Source organism: Salvelinus fontinalis, chromosome 23 (genome assembly GCF_029448725.1).
Source record: "Salvelinus fontinalis isolate EN_2023a chromosome 23, ASM2944872v1, whole genome shotgun sequence".
Taxonomy (NCBI): domain Eukaryota; kingdom Metazoa; phylum Chordata; class Actinopteri; order Salmoniformes; family Salmonidae; genus Salvelinus; species Salvelinus fontinalis.
The window spans coordinates 15,255,322-15,274,682 of NC_074687.1; the positions used below are offsets into that span (position 1 = coordinate 15,255,322).

Here is a 19,361-nt window from a genome sequence, read left to right on the forward strand (position 1 = left end):
GTTGCAATTGAATCTCTCTGATTATTTCACTAGGTCAAAATAGATATCATAATTGCTACTGTGAATTTTTTCCAGTTTATTTCTTACACGATATCTAACAGTTGCAGACTACCTAGCTTGTTATGAAAAGCGGTGAGCAGCTATAGCCTAACAATTAGATCAGAATACATTATTTTGGTTTGTGAGCATCAAATTTAACAGTTTCACAGTTCCAGGACATTTGCACCACAAAAACAAAAATAATGTATCTTTAGGGATTGAAGATCAGGCAATGGGAAGACATAGGGCCTAGTTGAATTCAGACACTTCATTTTGCAATTCAACACAGCTCTGCTCTCCTCTGCAAAATGAAAATGTTCCCTGCATGGATCCATGGCATCATATCACTAATCTTAAATCCAGTCTTGATCATATGGGGATTTGAACATTTATAACTGTTCTCATACTTCTATCAAGCTCATATTGTTTCTTTACATGTCTGTCGGCTGTACTGTGTTCATTTGAGTGTATTGCGAACCTCAACTCTTACGTGTTATAGACTGAATACTAAAACATTGCTATTCCTGTTTTGTCAGGCTGACGTGCATGCCCAGTGTCATATACCATACACCACCCTACCTCAAACATACATCTGCAAACTTTTTGTTGCTTCTAACATCTAAAATGTAACTCACAGTTCAACTATCTTCTCTCCCAGTAGGAGTATGCCTATGCACTGCTTTCTCACTAACTGCTCTCCAACCTCCCATACACCACTCTGTCAGTAGAAATGTATTCTCTCTCTCTCTCTCTCTCTCTCGCTCTCTCGCTCTCTCGCTCTCTCGCTCTCTCGCTCTCTCGCTCTCTCGCTCTCTCGCTCTCGCTCTCGCTCTCGCTCTCGCTCTCTCTCTCGCTCTCTCACACAGTCTCTCTCAATGTATTTTCAAGTCGTGACCGAAATACCACTTTCTTAATTTGACTTATCATCCTATCACTTCTTATCTGCCAATGTTTTGTTGTTGATATGTTGTTAGTATTATTTTTGATGCATCTTTAGCATTTGTCTGTGTTTTTGGCCCTCTTCATTATAGGCTTGTGGTGACCCCAAAGCCAAACCATCCTATCTAATAGACAAGAACCTGGAGTCCGCTGTCAAGTTCATTGTCAGAAAATTCCCAGCAGTTGAAACACGCAACAACAATGTAAGTCTGTCTTTTGCATGTATATTACATATATATTACTTTCTATTTAAGCTCATTTTAAGCCTTGGTATCTATACTATATGCAGTCCTTTCGCTATTGAACTACTAGGTCTGTGCAATACATTTTGTGTTTTGTCATACTTTAATTAAAGCATTTTTTTTATCAAATAGGAATTGTAAATTAAATTCTATCTGAGATTCATCATCCTATCTTTTCAATATTGGTGTACCACCCACATGTACATTTCCATAAATGTTATGTTATGTATGCTAATTCTATCTTTATAGCTAAACTTTTTCAATACAACTAATATATTCTCACCATGTTTGTCTTTTCAAGTATTTTTTCTCCCCAATGCTCAGCTATCACCGTTGGCTGGCTTTGTATTTTGTTAGAAATGTTAAATTGCTTCTTTGGTGTAGCTGTGATGTGTTTTTCTATGTTGTTGTACTTTTTGCTGCAGTGTTTTATGTTTTACTGTCTGTGTTTTTCTTTTGCATGCTAAACTTCTTGGCTTTTTTCTGGAATATTCTTTTGGTAAGTTGAAGCTCCTCATAGTTCCTTTTTTTTCTACGGAGTGGCTGCAGATCCGGCTTTTCTGGACTTTATTTCTCAACAGCTAAATGTCCCGAAGCTTCTGAGCATGTGCAGGATCCTCTCCTTTGCTCCTAGAGAACAGGCTAGTCTGGCGAAGGTGCTCTTTTAATAAAGTTAGATCAAAGTTTAATCAATGTCTGCAAAAACACAATGATAGTATTCTACATAACAAAACCGACTATAATAGTATAACATTACTGTAAGACAAAAACACCATGGTAATTTCTTATGAGATTTTAGGATGATTGAGCAAATGGTTGCATTTTTCTCTCATGTGGCCAAAACTCAACAGGGCGCGCCACTAAGCAAAATATGTGTTTTGATTGAAACTAAACACAGGTAGGCTATGCTACAGTGTGTTAACACCATCTGCTATAAAATTTGCTCACTGCATTCGGAAAGTATTCAAACCCTTTAACTTTTTCAACATTTTGTTAAGTTACAGCCTTATTCTAAAATTGATTAAATACTTTTTTCCCTCAATCTACACATGGGGATGGGGAATGTTGCTACACAGCTATTTTCAGGTCTCTCCAGAGATGTTCAAGTCTGGGCTCTGGCTGGGCCACTCAAGGACATTCAGAGACTTGTCCCGAAGTCACTCCTGCATTGCCTTGGCTGTGTGCTTAGGGTCATTGTCCTGTTGGAAGGTGAACGTTCACCCCAGTCTGAGGTCCTGAGCGCTCTGGTGCAGGTTTTCATCAAGGATCTCTCTGGTCTTTGCTCCATTTATCTTTCCCTGGATCCTGACTAGTCTCCCAGTCCCTGCCGCTGAAAAACACCCCCACAGCATGATGCTGCCACCACCATGCTTCACCATAGGGATTGTGCCTGGTTTCCTCCAGACTTGACAGTTGACATTCAGGCCAAAAAAATCAATATTGGTTTCATCAGAACATAGAATCTTATTTCTCATGGTCTGAGAGTCCTTTAGGTGCCTTTTGGCAAACTCCAAGGCTACATTCCAAACACATAAAAGACACACCCAATCCCCTCATTCCTCAAATTAAGTGGACACTTCTGATGACGTATCATGACGTCTGACAAGTATACACTTGCAGGGCGAGGGAGGAATGAATGATTTTTAAATGGACCGCCCTTGCCTGGAAATTCGTCGCTCGTTCATCCAGCGATGATTGTGTTTTCAGACACCGGTAGCTTGTGGGTGCTTTATATGCGCTACAGTCAATTATGATTGCATGTCTACTTATATTAACTATATAATTATTAATATAGGCGTACTGTATGATAGCTAGCAAATTAATTAGCTAACTGACGTTAGCCTGCCTAGCTGGAACATCTGAAGAAGGAAAATGTTTTATTTCTACAATTTCCAAAACCAAATAAAAACATCATTATGTTTACGAGAAGTGTTTGTGCCATCATGTGCATTAGTAGCACAATTTCTAACCTTTTTACATTCGTTTTTACTTACACTTGTATGTTGACTTATCCATATTGACGTTGAAGTTTAAAGTTTCGGCTGACTTTTCTTACCGAATGTACAATCATCGCAAATTGAATTATGGGGCATTTCAGGCCCTGAAGTGAACATAATTGTACATTCGCAAACTAGTTCAAAAACGAGGGCAGAGGGGCTTACGTTGCAAACTTCCCTTGTTTGGCTAATTGTTTGGACCGACGTCCAAGATGGTGACGGGGAGTCCCCCAAGGGCATAAGGCGATGCTAAGTGGACGAGGGTGTGTCTTTTTATGAGTTTGAAATGCTGCCAAAGTGGGCTGTCATGTGCCTTTTACTGAGGAGTGGCTTCCGTCTACAGAGATGGTCAGAGTGACCATCGGGTTCTTGGTCACCTCCCTGACCCCGATTGCTCAGTTTGGCCGGGCGGCCAGCTCTAGGAGAGTCTTGGTGGTTCCAAACTTCTTCCATTTAAGAATGATGGAGGCCACTGTGTGGAAATGTTTTGGTACCCTCCCCCAGATCTGTGCCTCGACACAATCCTGTCTCGGTGCTCTACGGACAATTCCTTCGACCTTATGGCTTGGTTTTTGCACTGACATTCGCTGTCAACTGTGGGACCTTACAGTCGTGGCCAAAAGTTTTGAGAATGACACAAATATTAATTTCCACGAAGTTTGCTGCTTCAGTGTCTTTAGATATTTTTGTCAGATGTTACTATGGAATAGTGAAGTATAATTACAAGCATTTCATAAGTGTCAAAGGCTTTTATTGACAATTACATGAAGTTGATGCAAAGAGTCAATATTTGCAGTTTTGACCCTTCTTTTTCAAGACCTCTGCAATCCGCCCTGGCATGCTGTCAATTAACTTCTGGGCCACATCCTGTCTGATGGCAGCCCATTCTTGCATAATCAATGCTTGGAGTTTGTCAGAATTTGTGGGGTTTTCAATTGTGGAGTTCTCAATGGGATTAAGGTCTGGGGAGTTTCCTGACCATGGACACAAAATATCGATGTTTTGTTCCCAGAGCCAATTAGTTATCACTTTTGCCTTATGGCAAGGTGCTCCATCTTGCTGAAAAAGGCATTGTTCATCATCGAACTGTTCCTGGATGGTTGGGAGAAGTTGCTCTCGGAGGATGTGTTGGTACCATTCTTTATTCATGGCTGTGTTCTTAGGCAATATTGTGAGTGAGCCCACTCCCTTAGCTGAGAAGCAACCCCACACATGAATGGTCTCAGGATGCTTTACTGTTGGAATGACACAGGACTGATGGTAGCGCTCACCTTGTCTTCTCCGGACAAGCTTTTTTCCGGATGCCCCAAACAATCGGATAGGGGATTCATCAGAGAAAATGACTTTACCCCAGTCCTCAGCAGTCCAATCCCTGTACCTTTTGCAGAATATCAGTCTGTCCCTGATGTTTCTCCTGGAGAGAAGGGGCTTCTTTGCTGCCCTTCTTGACACCCGGCCATCCTCCAAAAGTCTTTGCCTCACTGTGCGTGTAGATGCACTCACACCTGCCTGCTGCCATTCCTGAGCAAGCTCTGTACGGATGGTGTAGGGGACGGTCCTGGCGCTTGCTGGACTTTCTTGGGCGCCCTGAAGCATTCTTCACAACAATTGAACCGCTCTCCTTGAAGTTCTTGATGATCTGATAAATGGTTGATTTAGGTGCAATCTTACTGGCAGCAATATCCTTGCCTGTGAAGCCCTTTTTGTGCAAATCAATGATGACGGCACATGTTTCCTTGCAGGTAACCGTGGTTGACAGAGGAAGAACAATGATTCCAAGCACCACCCTCATTTTGAAGCTTCCTAGTCTGTTATTCGAACTCAATCAGCATGACAGAGTGATCTCCAGCCTTGTCCTCGTCAACACTCACACCTGTGTTAACGAGAGATTCACTGACATGATGTCAGCTGTTCCTTTTGTGGCATGGCTGAAATGCGGTGGACGTTTTTTGGGGATTCAGTTAATTTGCATGGCAAAGAGGGACTTTGCAATTAATTGCAATTCCTCTGATCACTCTTCATAACATTTTGGAGTATATGCAAATTGCCATCATACAAACTGAGGCAGCAGACTTTGTGAAAATTAATATTTGTGTCATTCTCATAACTTTTGGCCAGGACTGTATATAGTCAGGTGTGTGCCTTTCCAAATCATATCCAATCAATTGAATTTACCACAGGTGGACTCCAATCAAGTTGTAGAAACATCTCAAGGATGGGAACAGGATACACCTGAGCTCAATTTCGAGTCGCATAGCAAAGGGTCTGAATACTTATGTAAATAAGGTATTTCTGTTTTTTATTTGTAATAAATTTGCAAACATTTCTTAACCTGTTTTCGCTTTGTCATTATGGGGTATTGTGTGTAGGTTGATGAGGGGAGAAAAGTAATTTAATCAATTTTCGAATGAAGCTGTAACTTAACAAATTGTGAAAAAAAGTCAAGGTGTAGGAATACTTTCCGAATGCACTGTAATTCAAAACAACACAACACTGTTCTGCTTCTAAACAACACTATACCTCAAGAAGATCTAAATGCATAACTCCATGAAACTGAGATCCAATGATTGGTATTCAGATGCTGCGTGGATGTTTCACTGGTAAAACTTGAATGAATTATCATTCATAATTGACAGTAGAAATGTGAAAGGAGGTTGTCTACGAGTAGAACAGAGACTGGGTGTAAAGTAGAGAATCCCGCACATGCACAGAAGCTTAGGACCTTTAGCTGTCAGGGAGCAGGGTCCAGTAAAGTCAGATCCGCAGCCTCTGTTTTTTTTTCTATGTTTAGCATGTTCTCTTATTTTCTATGTAGTAGATTCTTGTTTAAGTAATATTGCTAATGATTCATGTTTTATCATCTTTCACACCTCAAGATCATTCAAGTTTTTCTATACTGCTAGGTAACAGTTAACTGTTAGGTAACATTTTGTTAGGTTTTTGTTTGAAAAATAGAATACGTAACATTTATGTTGTAGGGAAAGAGACCAGGGCTGTCTAACAAATGGCACCCAAATTCTCAATATAGTGCAGTACTTTTAACCAGAGCCCTATTGGTCCTGGTCAAAAGAAGCGCTCTACATAAGGAATAGGGAATAGGAATAGGGTGCCAATTGGGATGCACACCAAAGATAACAATCCAGCCAACATGACTACACATTTGGTTTGTGAGAGGCTATCATTGGCTAAATAAAGGCCCCATTGTGACAGTGCTAAAATGCAGAGATGTTATCGAAATCAACATGAGTATTTTGTAATAATAAAGTTGTTTTTGCGTAGAGCTCTACCTTTTTGAGTTGTCAAAATGTCACCCTGACCCGTTGTGTGATATCCTTGGTAGTATTTCTCAGGATATCAAGGGATGTTAACATATTGAGACCACTTACACTATCCAGAGAAAACATGCACTACCAAGCACAGATGGTAATGGGAACAAATTCATGATGAAGTATAACATGTTACCACCCTACGACCAGATTCCATCAGCCTATTTTATTGTGCTCATCATTCATTATCCATACCATGAAGCTTTGTGTATCCTGTAAAGTTTAACTTGAATATAAAACAAAATGTTTCAGTTTACAACCATGTTTTTCTTTACTTCTACAGCAACAGCTTGCACAACTACAAAAAGAGAAGTCTGAAATCCTTAAGAATTTAGCGTTGTATTACTTCACATTCGTAGATGTGATGGAATTTAAGGTATGTGCAACTAAGCATCATTCAATGTAGTGAAAAAAGAGAATATCTTATATCTTCACATTAAAAACCAAAGTCTATCAGAATTCCAGTCATTCCAATAAATATTATACCCCTTGATCTTCAAGAATAGGACCTGGAAATATGGAAGTATAGATTAGCCAAATTGTTTTACCTGAGCATAACCCCAAAACTAAGGACTTATTAGCCAGCCCTACTCTGTTGTTTATGATTTTTGTTGTAATGGAGGACTGATTGGGCTCATTGATTCGAGTTGAAAAATAAATGCTGCGCTCATGGAATGGCATGCTTTGAGCACTACTGAAAAGTGCTATTTACATGTGAAAAATATAGATCTGCCATATGCTGCATTTGCTGAAGGCCTATTGTTGACCTTTTTGTTGGTGACACTTTGATATCTTGATAATATCCAGCTGTTTAAAGGGCAAATCCACAGAGGAAACTATAACAAAACGGTCGCCCTGCCCCGTTTTGGTGAAAAGCTGAGGGATGGGCCTGGAGAAATAAACCACTCTCAGATTAATAAACATAGCTATGGATGCAAGGACTGACCATCCATGATATCAACATTGTTTTAACCATGTTATGAGACTATACAGTGTTTGTTTATATTTTGGGTTCTCATGTAGTGTGACAGTTGAACTAAGCTCATGAGGCATTTATAAGTTATATTCTTCAAGAATCAATGGATGTAGCAACTACAGATTGCCCCTTTTTAAGTCTATCAAAAGTGTGTGAGTTTGAGCATGTGTCCATTAGACATATGGATTTTTTTTGTTTCTTAGCATGAATTAGATTGAGCAATAAAAGCCCCACTTTTATTCCATAGGCTGGAATCCGCACTATGCAGCTGTTGCAGGGATGCATATTTCACTGGCTGTCCACTGGTTTCAAAAACAATGATTGATAGGCAGCTTGAACTTGGTGAATTCAAACATTATTATTAAAATTAGATATGTGAACAGCCATCCACATCAACCACAATTCCTAAGGCGCAAATTGCTAAATGAGAGAGCAGCAGTGTGATTCACATCAATGCGCTAAGTAGATATCAATAACAAGTGAAATCCGTATTGCCATAGACTACACCACTGCTGTCATCCTTACCTCTAAGCGTTTATTCAAGTTGGATAATCTTTGGATGCCGACAGCAGTCGCACCATTGGAAGACGTGTTGGACTGTAGCCTACAAAAGCCCATTCCTGCTCTTTTCCCGCGATCCAACTACACATTTGGGGTGTCATCATAGTGGTCTCTGATTTATGGTCAGACTCACTAAGGTGCAACAAATGTGCGTATTTTCAATGCTGATTTGAATGTCATTGAGCAAACATCCTTTCTGAATTTAAAAGTAATCCTCGGAAGTAATCATCTAGTTTTTCAAAAGTATCTGTAATCTGATTACAATATTTTAACTGGTAACGTTACAGATTACAGTTACGTTACTCCTCAAACCTGACTGTACATGTATAATGATAATCCATCACAAATAATAGTTACTTATCATCAAGTTACTATACTGTGAAATGTACATCCGTCTAATATCTTTCTCTCCTTCCAGGACCATGTCTGTGAGCTATTGAACACTATCGATGCTTGCCAAGTCTTCTTTGATATTGTAAGTTATAAGGCACATTGATCTGTACATAGCATGTAATTACAGGATGCTTTCTCAAATGTTTTCTCAAAGATTAGATTTCACACACTGCCTTCAGAAAGTAGAATTAGTCCTTTTGGAAGTATTTCTTGGTAAGCCATTCTCATGATTTTTGTCGTTGTTTAGCACCCCTCCTTTCCTTTGTTTGCTGAAGCCCACCTGAACTCTTGCCTTCAGAAAGTATTCATACCCCTTGACCTATTCCACATTTTGTTGTGTACAGCCTGGATTCAAAATTGAGTATAATTCTCACCAATCTACACACAATACCCCATAATGACAAAGGGAAAACGTGTTTTTAGAAAATTTTAGAAAATGTATTGAAAATAAAATACAGAAATTTAAGTATTCACACCCCTAAGTCAAAACTTTGCAGAAGCACCTTTGGCCGTGATTACATCTGTGTAAGTCTCTAAGAGCTTTCCACACTTGGATTGTGCAACATTTGCCCATTATTCTTTTCAAAATTCTTCAAGCTCTGTCAAATTGATTGCTGATCATTGCTAGACAACTATTTTCAGGTCTTGATATAGATTTTCAAGTAGATTTAAGTCAAAACTGTAACTCGTCCACTCAGGAACATTCACTGTTTTCTTGGTAAGCAACTCCAGTGTAGATTTGGCCTTGTGTTTTAGGTTATTGTTTTGCTGAAAGGTGAATTAATCTCCCAGTGTCTGATGGAAAGCAGACTGAACCAGGTTTTTCTCTAGGATTTTGCCTGTGCTTAGCTCCATTCCGTTTCTTTTTTATCCCGAAAAACTCCCCAGTCCTTAACGATTACAGCCATACCCATAACATCATGCAGCCACCACAATGCTTGAAAATATGTAGAGTGGAACTCCGTAATCTGTTATTTTGGATTTGCCCCAAACATAACAGTTTGTGTTCTGGACAAAAAGTTAATTGTTTTGCCAAATTCTTTCAGTAATACTTTAGTGCCTTGTTGCAAACAGGATGCATGTTTTGAAATATTTGCATTCTGTACAGGAATCTTTCTTTTCACTCTGTCAATTAGCTAGTATTGTGGAGTAACTATAATGTTATTGATCCATTGTCAGTTTTTTTCCTATCACAGCCATTAAACTCTAACTGTTTTAAAGCCACCATTGGCCTCGTGGTGAAATCCCTGAGCGGTTTCCTCCCTCTCTGGCAACTGAGTTAGGAAGGATGCCTGTATCTTTGTAGTGACTGGGTGTATTGATACACAATCCAAAGTGTAATTAATAACTTCACCATGCTCTAAAGGATATTCAATGTCTTCAATGTTTTTTTATTTTTACCCATCAACCAATAGGTGCCCTTCTTTGCGAGGCATTGGAAAACCTACCTGGTCTTTCTGGTTGAATCTGTGTTTGAAATTCACTGCTCGACTGAGGGACTTTACAGATAATTGAATGTGTAGGGCACAGAGATGAGGTAGTCATGTTAAACACTATAATTGCACACAGAATCCATGCAACTTATTATGTGACTTTTTTAAAGCACATTTTTACTCCTGAACTTTAAGCTTGCCATAACAAAGAGGTTGAATACTTAGTGACTCAAATATTTCTAAAAACTTCATTCTCCTTTGACATTATGGGCTATTGTGTGTAGGCCAGTGACAAACATATCTGCATTTAATACATTTTTAATTCAGGTGTAACACAACAAAATGTGGAAAAAGTCCAGGGGTGTGAATACTTTCTGAAGGCAATGTAGATGAAATGTTTTTAGATTCAGATTTAATAGTTTGGATGTAGATTCTATTTTTGTTCCCATATCTCTTTTTACAGACTGTAAACTTTGACCTGACCAAGAACTACCTTGACTTAGTAGTAACCTACACTAACCTAATGATGCTATTGTCTCGGATTGAAGAGAGGAAAGCTATCATTGGCCTCTACAACTATGCCCATGAAATGACACATGGATCAAGGTATGTAGGGTGGTGTCTCTTCCTGTCTATGTCCTTTCTCTGGCTCATCTCTGAAATGTTCAATCTCCATTAGCACCATCCCTGTAAAATAATATTAAGGTCATACTTTAACACAATGTTAACGTACTGTTATACCAATTGACAGTGGCCGTATATTAAAATCACATAGTAATATATGAAAAATGCATTCTTAAAACATTGTGTGGTAGTTACAGACCTAGCTTAGATACACCTGAGAACTACCAATGTCAACAACATCTTTATTTGTATTTTTTTATTTTATTTAGTGATCGAGAGTATCCGAGGCTGGGACAGATGATTGTTGACTACGAGAACCCACTGAAAAAGATGATGGAGGAGTTTGTTCCCCATGGGAAGGTGAATATAAAGTGTCACCTGTTTCTCAACATGTTATGTTCTTTTCCTGAGCACTGACAATGAAAATACATATTTTGGTTACAATTTATAATATAACTTTCGGTTACACTTTACAATAACTTTGATGCTTAAGCAATGATTATGTATGCATATATTGCTTATACAGTTTTATAAATGTATAAATGGTTGATTAATGCTTGTTCATGAAAGTTATTATTAACTGTCATAAACCAATATATCTCTCTCTCTCTCTCCTCCCTCCCCTGTAGTCGTTGTCAGACGCCCTACTCTCCCTCCAGATGGTGTACCCCAGGAGAAACCTGTCTGCTGACCAGTGGAGGAATGCACAGCTACTCAGTCTCATCAGTGCCCCCAGCACCATGCTCAACCCAGCCCAGTCAGACACAGTGCGAATCCAATATATAACATATTCCACTTAGTTTTGATCCAAAGGGACGTGTACAGTACAGTGGGTGTGTACAGTAATGTGATCCCCGCAGGAGTTGAACCCATGACTATGGTGTTGCTAGTGCCATACTTGAGTCACACAGGACCATCAATATACATCTCTCAAATCACACCATTTTCTGCTCACAGGCATGTGCATTTACCTATGATTCTGATTTGTTCTAGATGCCCTGTGAATACTTGTCCCTGGACGCCATGGAGAAGTGGATAGTTTGTAAGTGTTTGTTTTTATTTAACCTTTATTTAACTAGGCAAGTCAGTTAAGAACAAATTCTTATTTACAATGACACCTACCCCGACCAAAGCCGGACGAGGCTTGGCCAATTGTGCGCCGCCCTATGGGACTCCCAATCACGGCCGGATGTGATGCAGCCTGGGTGTGTGCATAGAGTGGAGTCTGATCTAATTGATTTAATATGTTTATACCATTGGAGGGAAGGGGGAGCGTGATTGTTTTTTAATTGTAATTCATTGTTCAGGTACAGGCTTATTATTAAAAACATGCATGAAATGTGAAGTCATACAACACTTAAAAATATATAAATCAGTTGAAATATTCTCATTCCACACAAATACTGTTCAAAATCATATTTCTGTGCCTCTAACTTTCTATCTGTCTCTAACTTTTGATTGTCAGTTGGCTTCATCTTATGTCACGGGGTCCTAAACAGTGATCAGGCAGCTCTGAGCCTGTGGAAGCTGGCTCTTCAGAGCAGCACCTGCCTCTGTCTCTTCAGAGACGAGGTGTTCCACATCCATAAGGCTACTGAGGACCTGTTCATCAACATCCGCGGGTGAGGGACACTAACTTTCTGAGCTAGTTTCCTGAAGCCAGATTAATCCTAATCCTGGACTGAAAAGCATGCTCAATGGGTACAGTTTGAGCATATTCCCAGACATCTGTTAAGTGTGTGTGTGAGTAAGTATGTTAACTATTCTCCCTTTTCATTTCATAGCTACAACAAGCGTGTGAATGACATCAAAGAGTGCAAAGAACAAGCTCTGTCACATGCGTAAGTGCCTCATAAATGCATCTTATTGCACCAAGAGGTTTTAAATGGTATTTGTCACAGTATCCTCTCATTATGAAATTGTTGCCGATTGTTTTTGTTTTGTTACAGAGGTTTGATGCACAGAGAAAGACGCAAGTTCCTGAGATCTGCCCTGAAGGAGCTGGCCACAGTCCTATCTGACCAGCCAGGGTTACTGGGGCCTAAGGTACTGCACTAGTGCTCTATTTTGGTATTTTTACACTTTTATTTAGACAGTATGGAAATCAGATGGGGGTACGGCAGGTGGGAGAAACAGTGGAAGGGTGGACACAGGGATTGAACCCCAGTCTCAAGTGGGAAGATTTGTATGTGTGACTCCTGCTAGGAGTGTTGCCACTTAATGACGGCTCTTCACCTACCCTGCTGCGCGACTGCTCTCTAGCCGTGTTAACATGATAATGTTACATCAGACTAACACTACTGCTCTCTAGTTGTGTTAACATGATAATGTTACATCAGACTAACACTACTGCTCTCTAGTTGTGTTAACATGATAATGTTACATCAGACTAACACTACTGCTCTCTAGTTGTGTTAACATGATAATGTTACATCAGACTAACACTACTGCTCTCTAGTTGTGTTAACATGATAATGTTACATCAGACTAACACTACTGCTCTCTAGTTGTGTTAACATGATAATGTTACATCAGACTAACACTACTGCTCTCTAGTTGTGTTAACATGATAATGTTACATCAGACTAACACCACTGCTCTCTAGTTGTGTTAACATGATAATGTTACATCAGACTAACACCACTGCTCTCTAGTTGTGTTAACATGATAATGTTACATCAGACTAACACTACTGCTCTCTAGTTGTGTTAACATGATAATGTTACATTAGACTAACACCACTGCTCTCTAGTTGTGTTAGTCTGATGTAACAGTATCATGTTAACACCACTGCTCTCTAGTTGTGTTAACATGATAATGTTACATCAGACTAATGTGTCGGACATGAGTCGGGCATGGTTGCTCATAGCCCCGCCTGCGAACTTCAAATCCAGTGTCTGCCCTCGGAGTAAGAAGGAATTTCCTCTTGGTCTAACGGTCTAAGACGTTGGTTGCTCCAGTGGGAGACCTGAGTTTATATCCCGTGTGTTACACTAACAACACTGCGCTACTGCTCTCTAGTTGTGTTAATATGGTAATGTGAGTTGGACTAACACAATCTAGATTACTGGGCCCTAAGATACCACACTACTGCTGTCTAGTTGTGTTAACATGATAATGTTACATTAGACCAGGGGTCTCCAACAGGTCCACCTATTGAGTAGCACGCCAAACAACTCTGAAAATAGATACAATTTTCACGTGTTCCACTGCAAACTGTCATAAACACATCTCACAAGTATCAGACACCACATCTCCCAGGTACTATCTAATCAATACAACATTAACATTATCCCACCCCTGGTTAGCCCCTATTGGCTTAAAAATCCAAACCTAACACAATATCTACCAATTCATTTCTAGCAATATTGCCCCTGTCTGTCTGTGTGGTGTACACGTTTGTCTATCACTCTGTGTGTAGCCAGTTGATATGATAGCCGTCTTGTGGGTTGACAGAAATACTTTCCACAAAACCTTCTCAATTAAATGTTAACTGCAAAGTAGGCTTACCTGGCAGAGGTATATCATGAGTAAGTATATAATTTGTGTCTATTATTTGTTATTTGCTAACTTTGCAGAACCATCGCTAGACTGCACTCCTCACTCGATAGATTCACAATTAAATGGCCAGATGTGCAATTTTTTTTATTCAGATATGAGTTGAGCATTGACATGGACTCAGAACATCCAATTTCGTTGCTCTCTATGAACAATTGTAATTTTGAGAGTGAAAATAATAATTTAAAACCAGGAAAAATAAAACAGAAAACATAATTTGGGAAAATATATAACTGAATAAAAAAAAAAAAGATTTTATAGGCCCCCCCTTAGAGTTGTTTATTAACCATTATTTTACAAAGTATATTGACAGACAACGTAGTACACTACTTTCTCTTGTACACTAAGGACCCAGTAAGAGTGGCAGGGAAGAGGAGAAGAGAAGGATGTGCCTATTTGAAAGCTAGAAGAAAAATTGTAGCTCATGACATACACCACAGTGGTCTACTTGTCTTAACACGATAATGTTACATCATAATAACACTAGTGCTCTGCTGCTCTCTAGGGTAGCATGTAGCCTAGTGGTTAGCGCGTTGGGCCAGTAACCAAAAGGTTGTTGGTTTGAATACCCGAGCTGACAAGGTAAAAAATCGGTCAATGTGCCCTTAATCCTAATTTGCTCGAGGGCCATGGTATTACTATGGCTGACCCTGTAAAACAACATATTTCACTGCACCTATCCGGTGTATGTGACAATATAAAATATTTATTTATTTTTTTGTCTTTTTTTGGTTGAGTTGGACTAGCACTATCTGCACTCTAGTTTTGTTAACATGATTATGCTAGTTGGACTAACTGTAAAGTGATCAGAGGATTAGGATTCAAATCCTGAAAGATGTGACTAATTGATGGGTGAAAGTAACTATATAACTTGACTCCTGTCTTCTTCATAGGCCTTGTTCGTGTTCATGGCTCTGTCATTCGCTCGGGATGAGATCATTTGGCTGCTACGACATGCAGACAACATCCAGAAGAAGAGCACAGATGACTTTATTGACAAGTAAGACGCATCCTACTGACTCAACTTGTAACTATGGGATTTCCCTTTACCCCTCAGGAAATGTAGTGGCGCTGTGTTTACCTCTTTGAAAAGTCTGTGTCAAAATGTTTCTTCATGACACATTTTGCTCTTGCTTGATTTTGGCCATTAGGAAACTGAAAGTGATGTGTCTTAACTTGAATGTTGACATGCACCGTTTTGTGGAACAATATCAAAAGCAGAGAAAGTAAAAAAACATTTTTGAGTAAAATGACCCTTTAAGGAATGCCATAGTGTGAAGGAGTATTGAGCATACTAATGAAGTGTAGGTCTATTCTATTCTTTTAGATAACTCTTGCTATTCTATGTCCTCAGGCACATTGCAGAGCTGATCTTCTACATGGAGGAACTGAGGGCCCACGTGAGGAAGTATGGTCCTGTCATGCAGAGATACTATGTCCAGTACCTGTCTGGCTTTGACGCCGTGGTGCTCAACGAGCTAGTACAGGTGAGACTGCTCTCTGGATCGAACATTGGCTTGTCTCCCAAATGGCACCCTATTCCCTATATTACAATACTTTTGACCATGATTCCTAGAGCTCCGGTCAAAAATAGTTCACCTATGTAGGGAATAGGGTGCAATTTCGGATGTACTAATTGTCAATGTTCTCCCTTGGTTTCATAATATCCTAGTATTTATTATATATTATAAACTGGGTGGTTCGAGCGCTGAATGCTGATTGGCTGATAGCCATGGTATATCAGACCGTATACCACAGGTATGACAAAAGTTATTTTTACTGCTCTAATTACGTAGGTAAACAGTTTATAATAGCAAAAAGGCATCTCGGGGGTTTGTGATATATGGCCAATATACCCCTCGTTGCGTCGTGCTTAAGAACAGCTCTTAGCCATGGTATTTTGGCCATATACAGTGGGGCAAAAAAGTATTTAGTCAGCCACCAATTGTGCAAGTTCTCCCACTTAAAAAGATGAGAGAGGCCTGTAATTTTCATCATAGGTACACTTCAACTATGACAGACAAAATGAGGGGGGAAATCCAGAAAATTACAGTGTAGGATTTTTAATGAATTTATTTGCAAATTATGGTGGAAAATAAGTATTTGGTCACCTACAAACAAGCAAGATTTCTGGCTCTCACACACCTGTAACTTCTTCTTTAAGAGGCTCCTCTGTCCTCCACTCGTTACCTGTATTAATGGCACCTGTTTGAACTTGTTATCAGTATAAAAGACACCTGTCCACAAGCTCAAACAGTCACACTCCAAACTCCACTATGGCCAAGACCAAAGAACTGTCAAAGGACACCAGAAACAAAATTGTAGACCTGCACCAGGCTGGGAAGAGTGAATCTGCAATAGGTAAGCAGCTTGGTTTGAGGAAATCAACGGTGGGAGCAATTATTAGGAAATGGAAGACATACAAGACCACTGATAATCTCCCTCGATCTGGGGCTCCACGCAAGATCTCACCCCGTGGGGTCAAAATGATCACAAGAACGGTGAGCAAAAATCCCAGAACCACACGGGGGGACCTAGTGAATGACCTGCAGAGAGCTGGGACCAAAGTAACAAAGCCTACCATCAGTAACACACTACGCCGCCAGGGACTCAAATCCTGCAGTGCCAGACGTGTCCCCCTGCTTAAGCCAGTACATGTCCAGGCCCGTCTGAAGTTTGCTAGAGAGCATTTGGATGATCCAGAAGAAGATTGGGAGAATGTCATATGGTCAGATGAAACCAAAATAGATATTTTTGGTAAAAACTCGTCGTGTTTGGAGGACAAAGAATGCTGAGTTGCATCCAAAGAACACTATACCTACTGTGAAGCATGGGGGTGGAAACATCATGCTTTGGGGCTTGTTTTCTGCAAAGGGACCAGGACGACTGATCCGTTTAACCTTTCAAGGACACACGTTCCGCTAGCGGCACACCCCCCCCACCCCCACTGAAAAGGCAGAGCCGCGAAATTCAAAAAAAAAATATTTTTTAAATATTTAACTTTCACACATTAAAGTCCAATACAGCTAATGAAAGACACAGATCTTGTGAATCCAGCCAACATGTCCGATTTTTAAAATGTTTTACAGGGAAGACACAATATGTAAAGATGTAAATCTATTAGCTAAAAACACATTAGCATAATCCACCATCTTTTATTTGTCCACCAACACCAGTAGCTATCACCAATTCGGCTAAACTAAGATATTTATAGCCCCTAACCAAGAAAAAAACTCATCAGATGACAGTCTGATAACATATTTATGGTATGGGATAGGTTTTGTTAGAAAAATGTGCATATTTCAGGTAGATGGCATAGTTTACAATTGCACCCACCGTCACAAATGGACTAGAATAATTACAATGAGCAACGTGTTTACCTAACTACTAATCATCAAACATTTCGTAAAAATACACAGCATACACTAATCGAAAGACACAGATCCTGTGAATACAGACAATATTTCAGATTTTCTAAGTGTCTTACAGCGAAAACACAATAAATCGTTATATTAGCATAGCACATGTGCAAACATTACCCCAGCATTGATTCTAGCCAAAGAGAGCGATAACGTAAACATCGCCAAAATATATTATTTTTTTCACTAACCTTCTCAGAATTCTTCAGATGACACCCCTGTAACATCACATTACAACATACATATACAGTTTGTTCGAAAATGTGCATATTTAGCCACCAAAATCATGGTTAGACAATGGGAAAAGTAGCCCAGCTGGTGAGAAAATGTCGTGCGCCATATTAGACAGTGATCTACTCGTATACATAAATACTCATAAACGTGACTAAAAAATATAGGGTGGACAGCGATTGATAGACAATTTAATTCTTAATACAATCGCGGAATTACATTTTTTAAATTATCCTTACTTTTCAATACAGTTTGCGCCAAGCGAAGCTACGTCAAAAAAGATGGCGTCCAAAGCCACTAACATTTTTCGACAGAAACACGATTTATCATAATAAATTGTTCCTACTTTGAGCTGTTCTTCCATCAGTATTTTGGGCAAAGGATCCTTTCTTGGGTCTAATCGTCTTTTGGTGGAAAGCTGTCCTCTTGCCATGTGGAAATGCCAACTGCGTTCGGCATGAACTGGAAGCGTGCCCAGAGATTCACAGCGTCTCAGAAATAAATGTCCCAAAATCGCACTAAACGGATATAAATTGCTATAAAACGCTTTAAATTAACTACCTTATGATGTTTTTAACTCCTATAACGAGTAGAAACATGACCAGAGTAATATTACTCCCTACACTAATGCTTGGAACAAGTGCGGGTCGGTGGCCGCCGCGCGCATGACGCAGCAAGAAAAGAGTTCCTAGCTACAGGTTTTTTTTATTTATAGTGCCTGTGATTGCGCAATCGACCCCATTCAAATCGTCATCACGTAAAGGCATCCAGGGGAAGACGTAAGCAGTGCCCGTATACTCATAGGAATAACATTGGCCTTAAAACTGACTCCAGAACAGGGGCCAACATTTCTGAAATCTGACTCCATGTCAGGGAAATTGCTGTAGAATGAGTTCTGTTCAACTTAGAGACAAAATTTCAACTCCTATAGAAACTATAGACTGTTTTCTATCCAATAATAATAATAATAATATGCATATTGTACGATCAAGAATTTTGTAGGAAGCCGTTTCAAAAATTACACGATTACCATAAATAGTGACAACAGCACCCCCTAGCCTTAAGAAGTTAAAGGAAAGAATGAATGGGGCCATGTATCGTGAGATTTTGAGTGAAAAGCTCCTTCCATCAGCAAGGGCATTGAAGATGAAACGTGGCTGGGTCTTTCAGTATGACAATGATTCCAAACACACCGCCCGGGCAACGAAGGAGTGGCTTCGTAAGAAGCATTTCAAGGTCCTGGAGTGGCCTAGCCAGTCTCCAGATCTCAACCCCATAGAAAGTCTTTGGAGGGAGTTGAAAGTCCGTGTTGCCCAGCAACAGCCCCAAAACATCACTGCTCTAGAGGAGATCTGCATGGAGGAATGGGCCAAAATACCAGCAACAGTGTGTGAAAACCTTGTGAAGACTTACAGAAAACGTTTGACCTCTGTCATTGCCAACAAAGGGTATATAACAAAGTATTGAGAAACTTTTGTTATTGACCAAATACTTATTTTCCACCATAATTTGCAAATAAATTCATTAAAAATCCTACAATGTGATTTTCTAGATTTGTTTTCTTCATTTTGTCTGTCATAGTTGAAGTGTACCTATGATGAAAATTACAGGCCTCTCTCATCT

General features: G+C 39.7%; 1 protein-coding gene across 8 annotated transcripts in view; it reads left to right on the top strand.

The window, feature by feature from the left end:
- Nucleotides 1–19,361, top strand: part of LOC129820893 (nck-associated protein 1) — a 75,475-nt gene that overhangs the window by 16,126 nt on the left and 39,988 nt on the right. For 5 of the 8 annotated variants that reach the window (XM_055877977.1, XM_055877979.1, XM_055877976.1 and 2 more), the window contains 12 exons: nucleotides 1,071–1,181; nucleotides 6,827–6,919; nucleotides 8,499–8,555; nucleotides 10,370–10,512; nucleotides 10,800–10,890; nucleotides 11,160–11,297; nucleotides 11,524–11,572; nucleotides 11,996–12,152; nucleotides 12,315–12,371; nucleotides 12,480–12,576; nucleotides 14,982–15,088; nucleotides 15,443–15,575. In XM_055877977.1, coding sequence (XP_055733952.1) covers nucleotides 1,071–1,181; nucleotides 6,827–6,919; nucleotides 8,499–8,555; nucleotides 10,370–10,512; nucleotides 10,800–10,890; nucleotides 11,160–11,297; nucleotides 11,524–11,572; nucleotides 11,996–12,152; nucleotides 12,315–12,371; nucleotides 12,480–12,576; nucleotides 14,982–15,088; nucleotides 15,443–15,575 — 1,233 coding nt within the window. The remainder of the gene's footprint in view (nucleotides 1–1,070; nucleotides 1,182–6,826; nucleotides 6,920–8,498; nucleotides 8,556–10,369; nucleotides 10,513–10,799; nucleotides 10,891–11,159; nucleotides 11,298–11,523; nucleotides 11,573–11,995; nucleotides 12,153–12,314; nucleotides 12,372–12,479; nucleotides 12,577–14,981; nucleotides 15,089–15,442; nucleotides 15,576–19,361) is intronic. The other 3 variants (XM_055877978.1, XM_055877982.1, XM_055877983.1) reach the window with 2 other exon arrangements.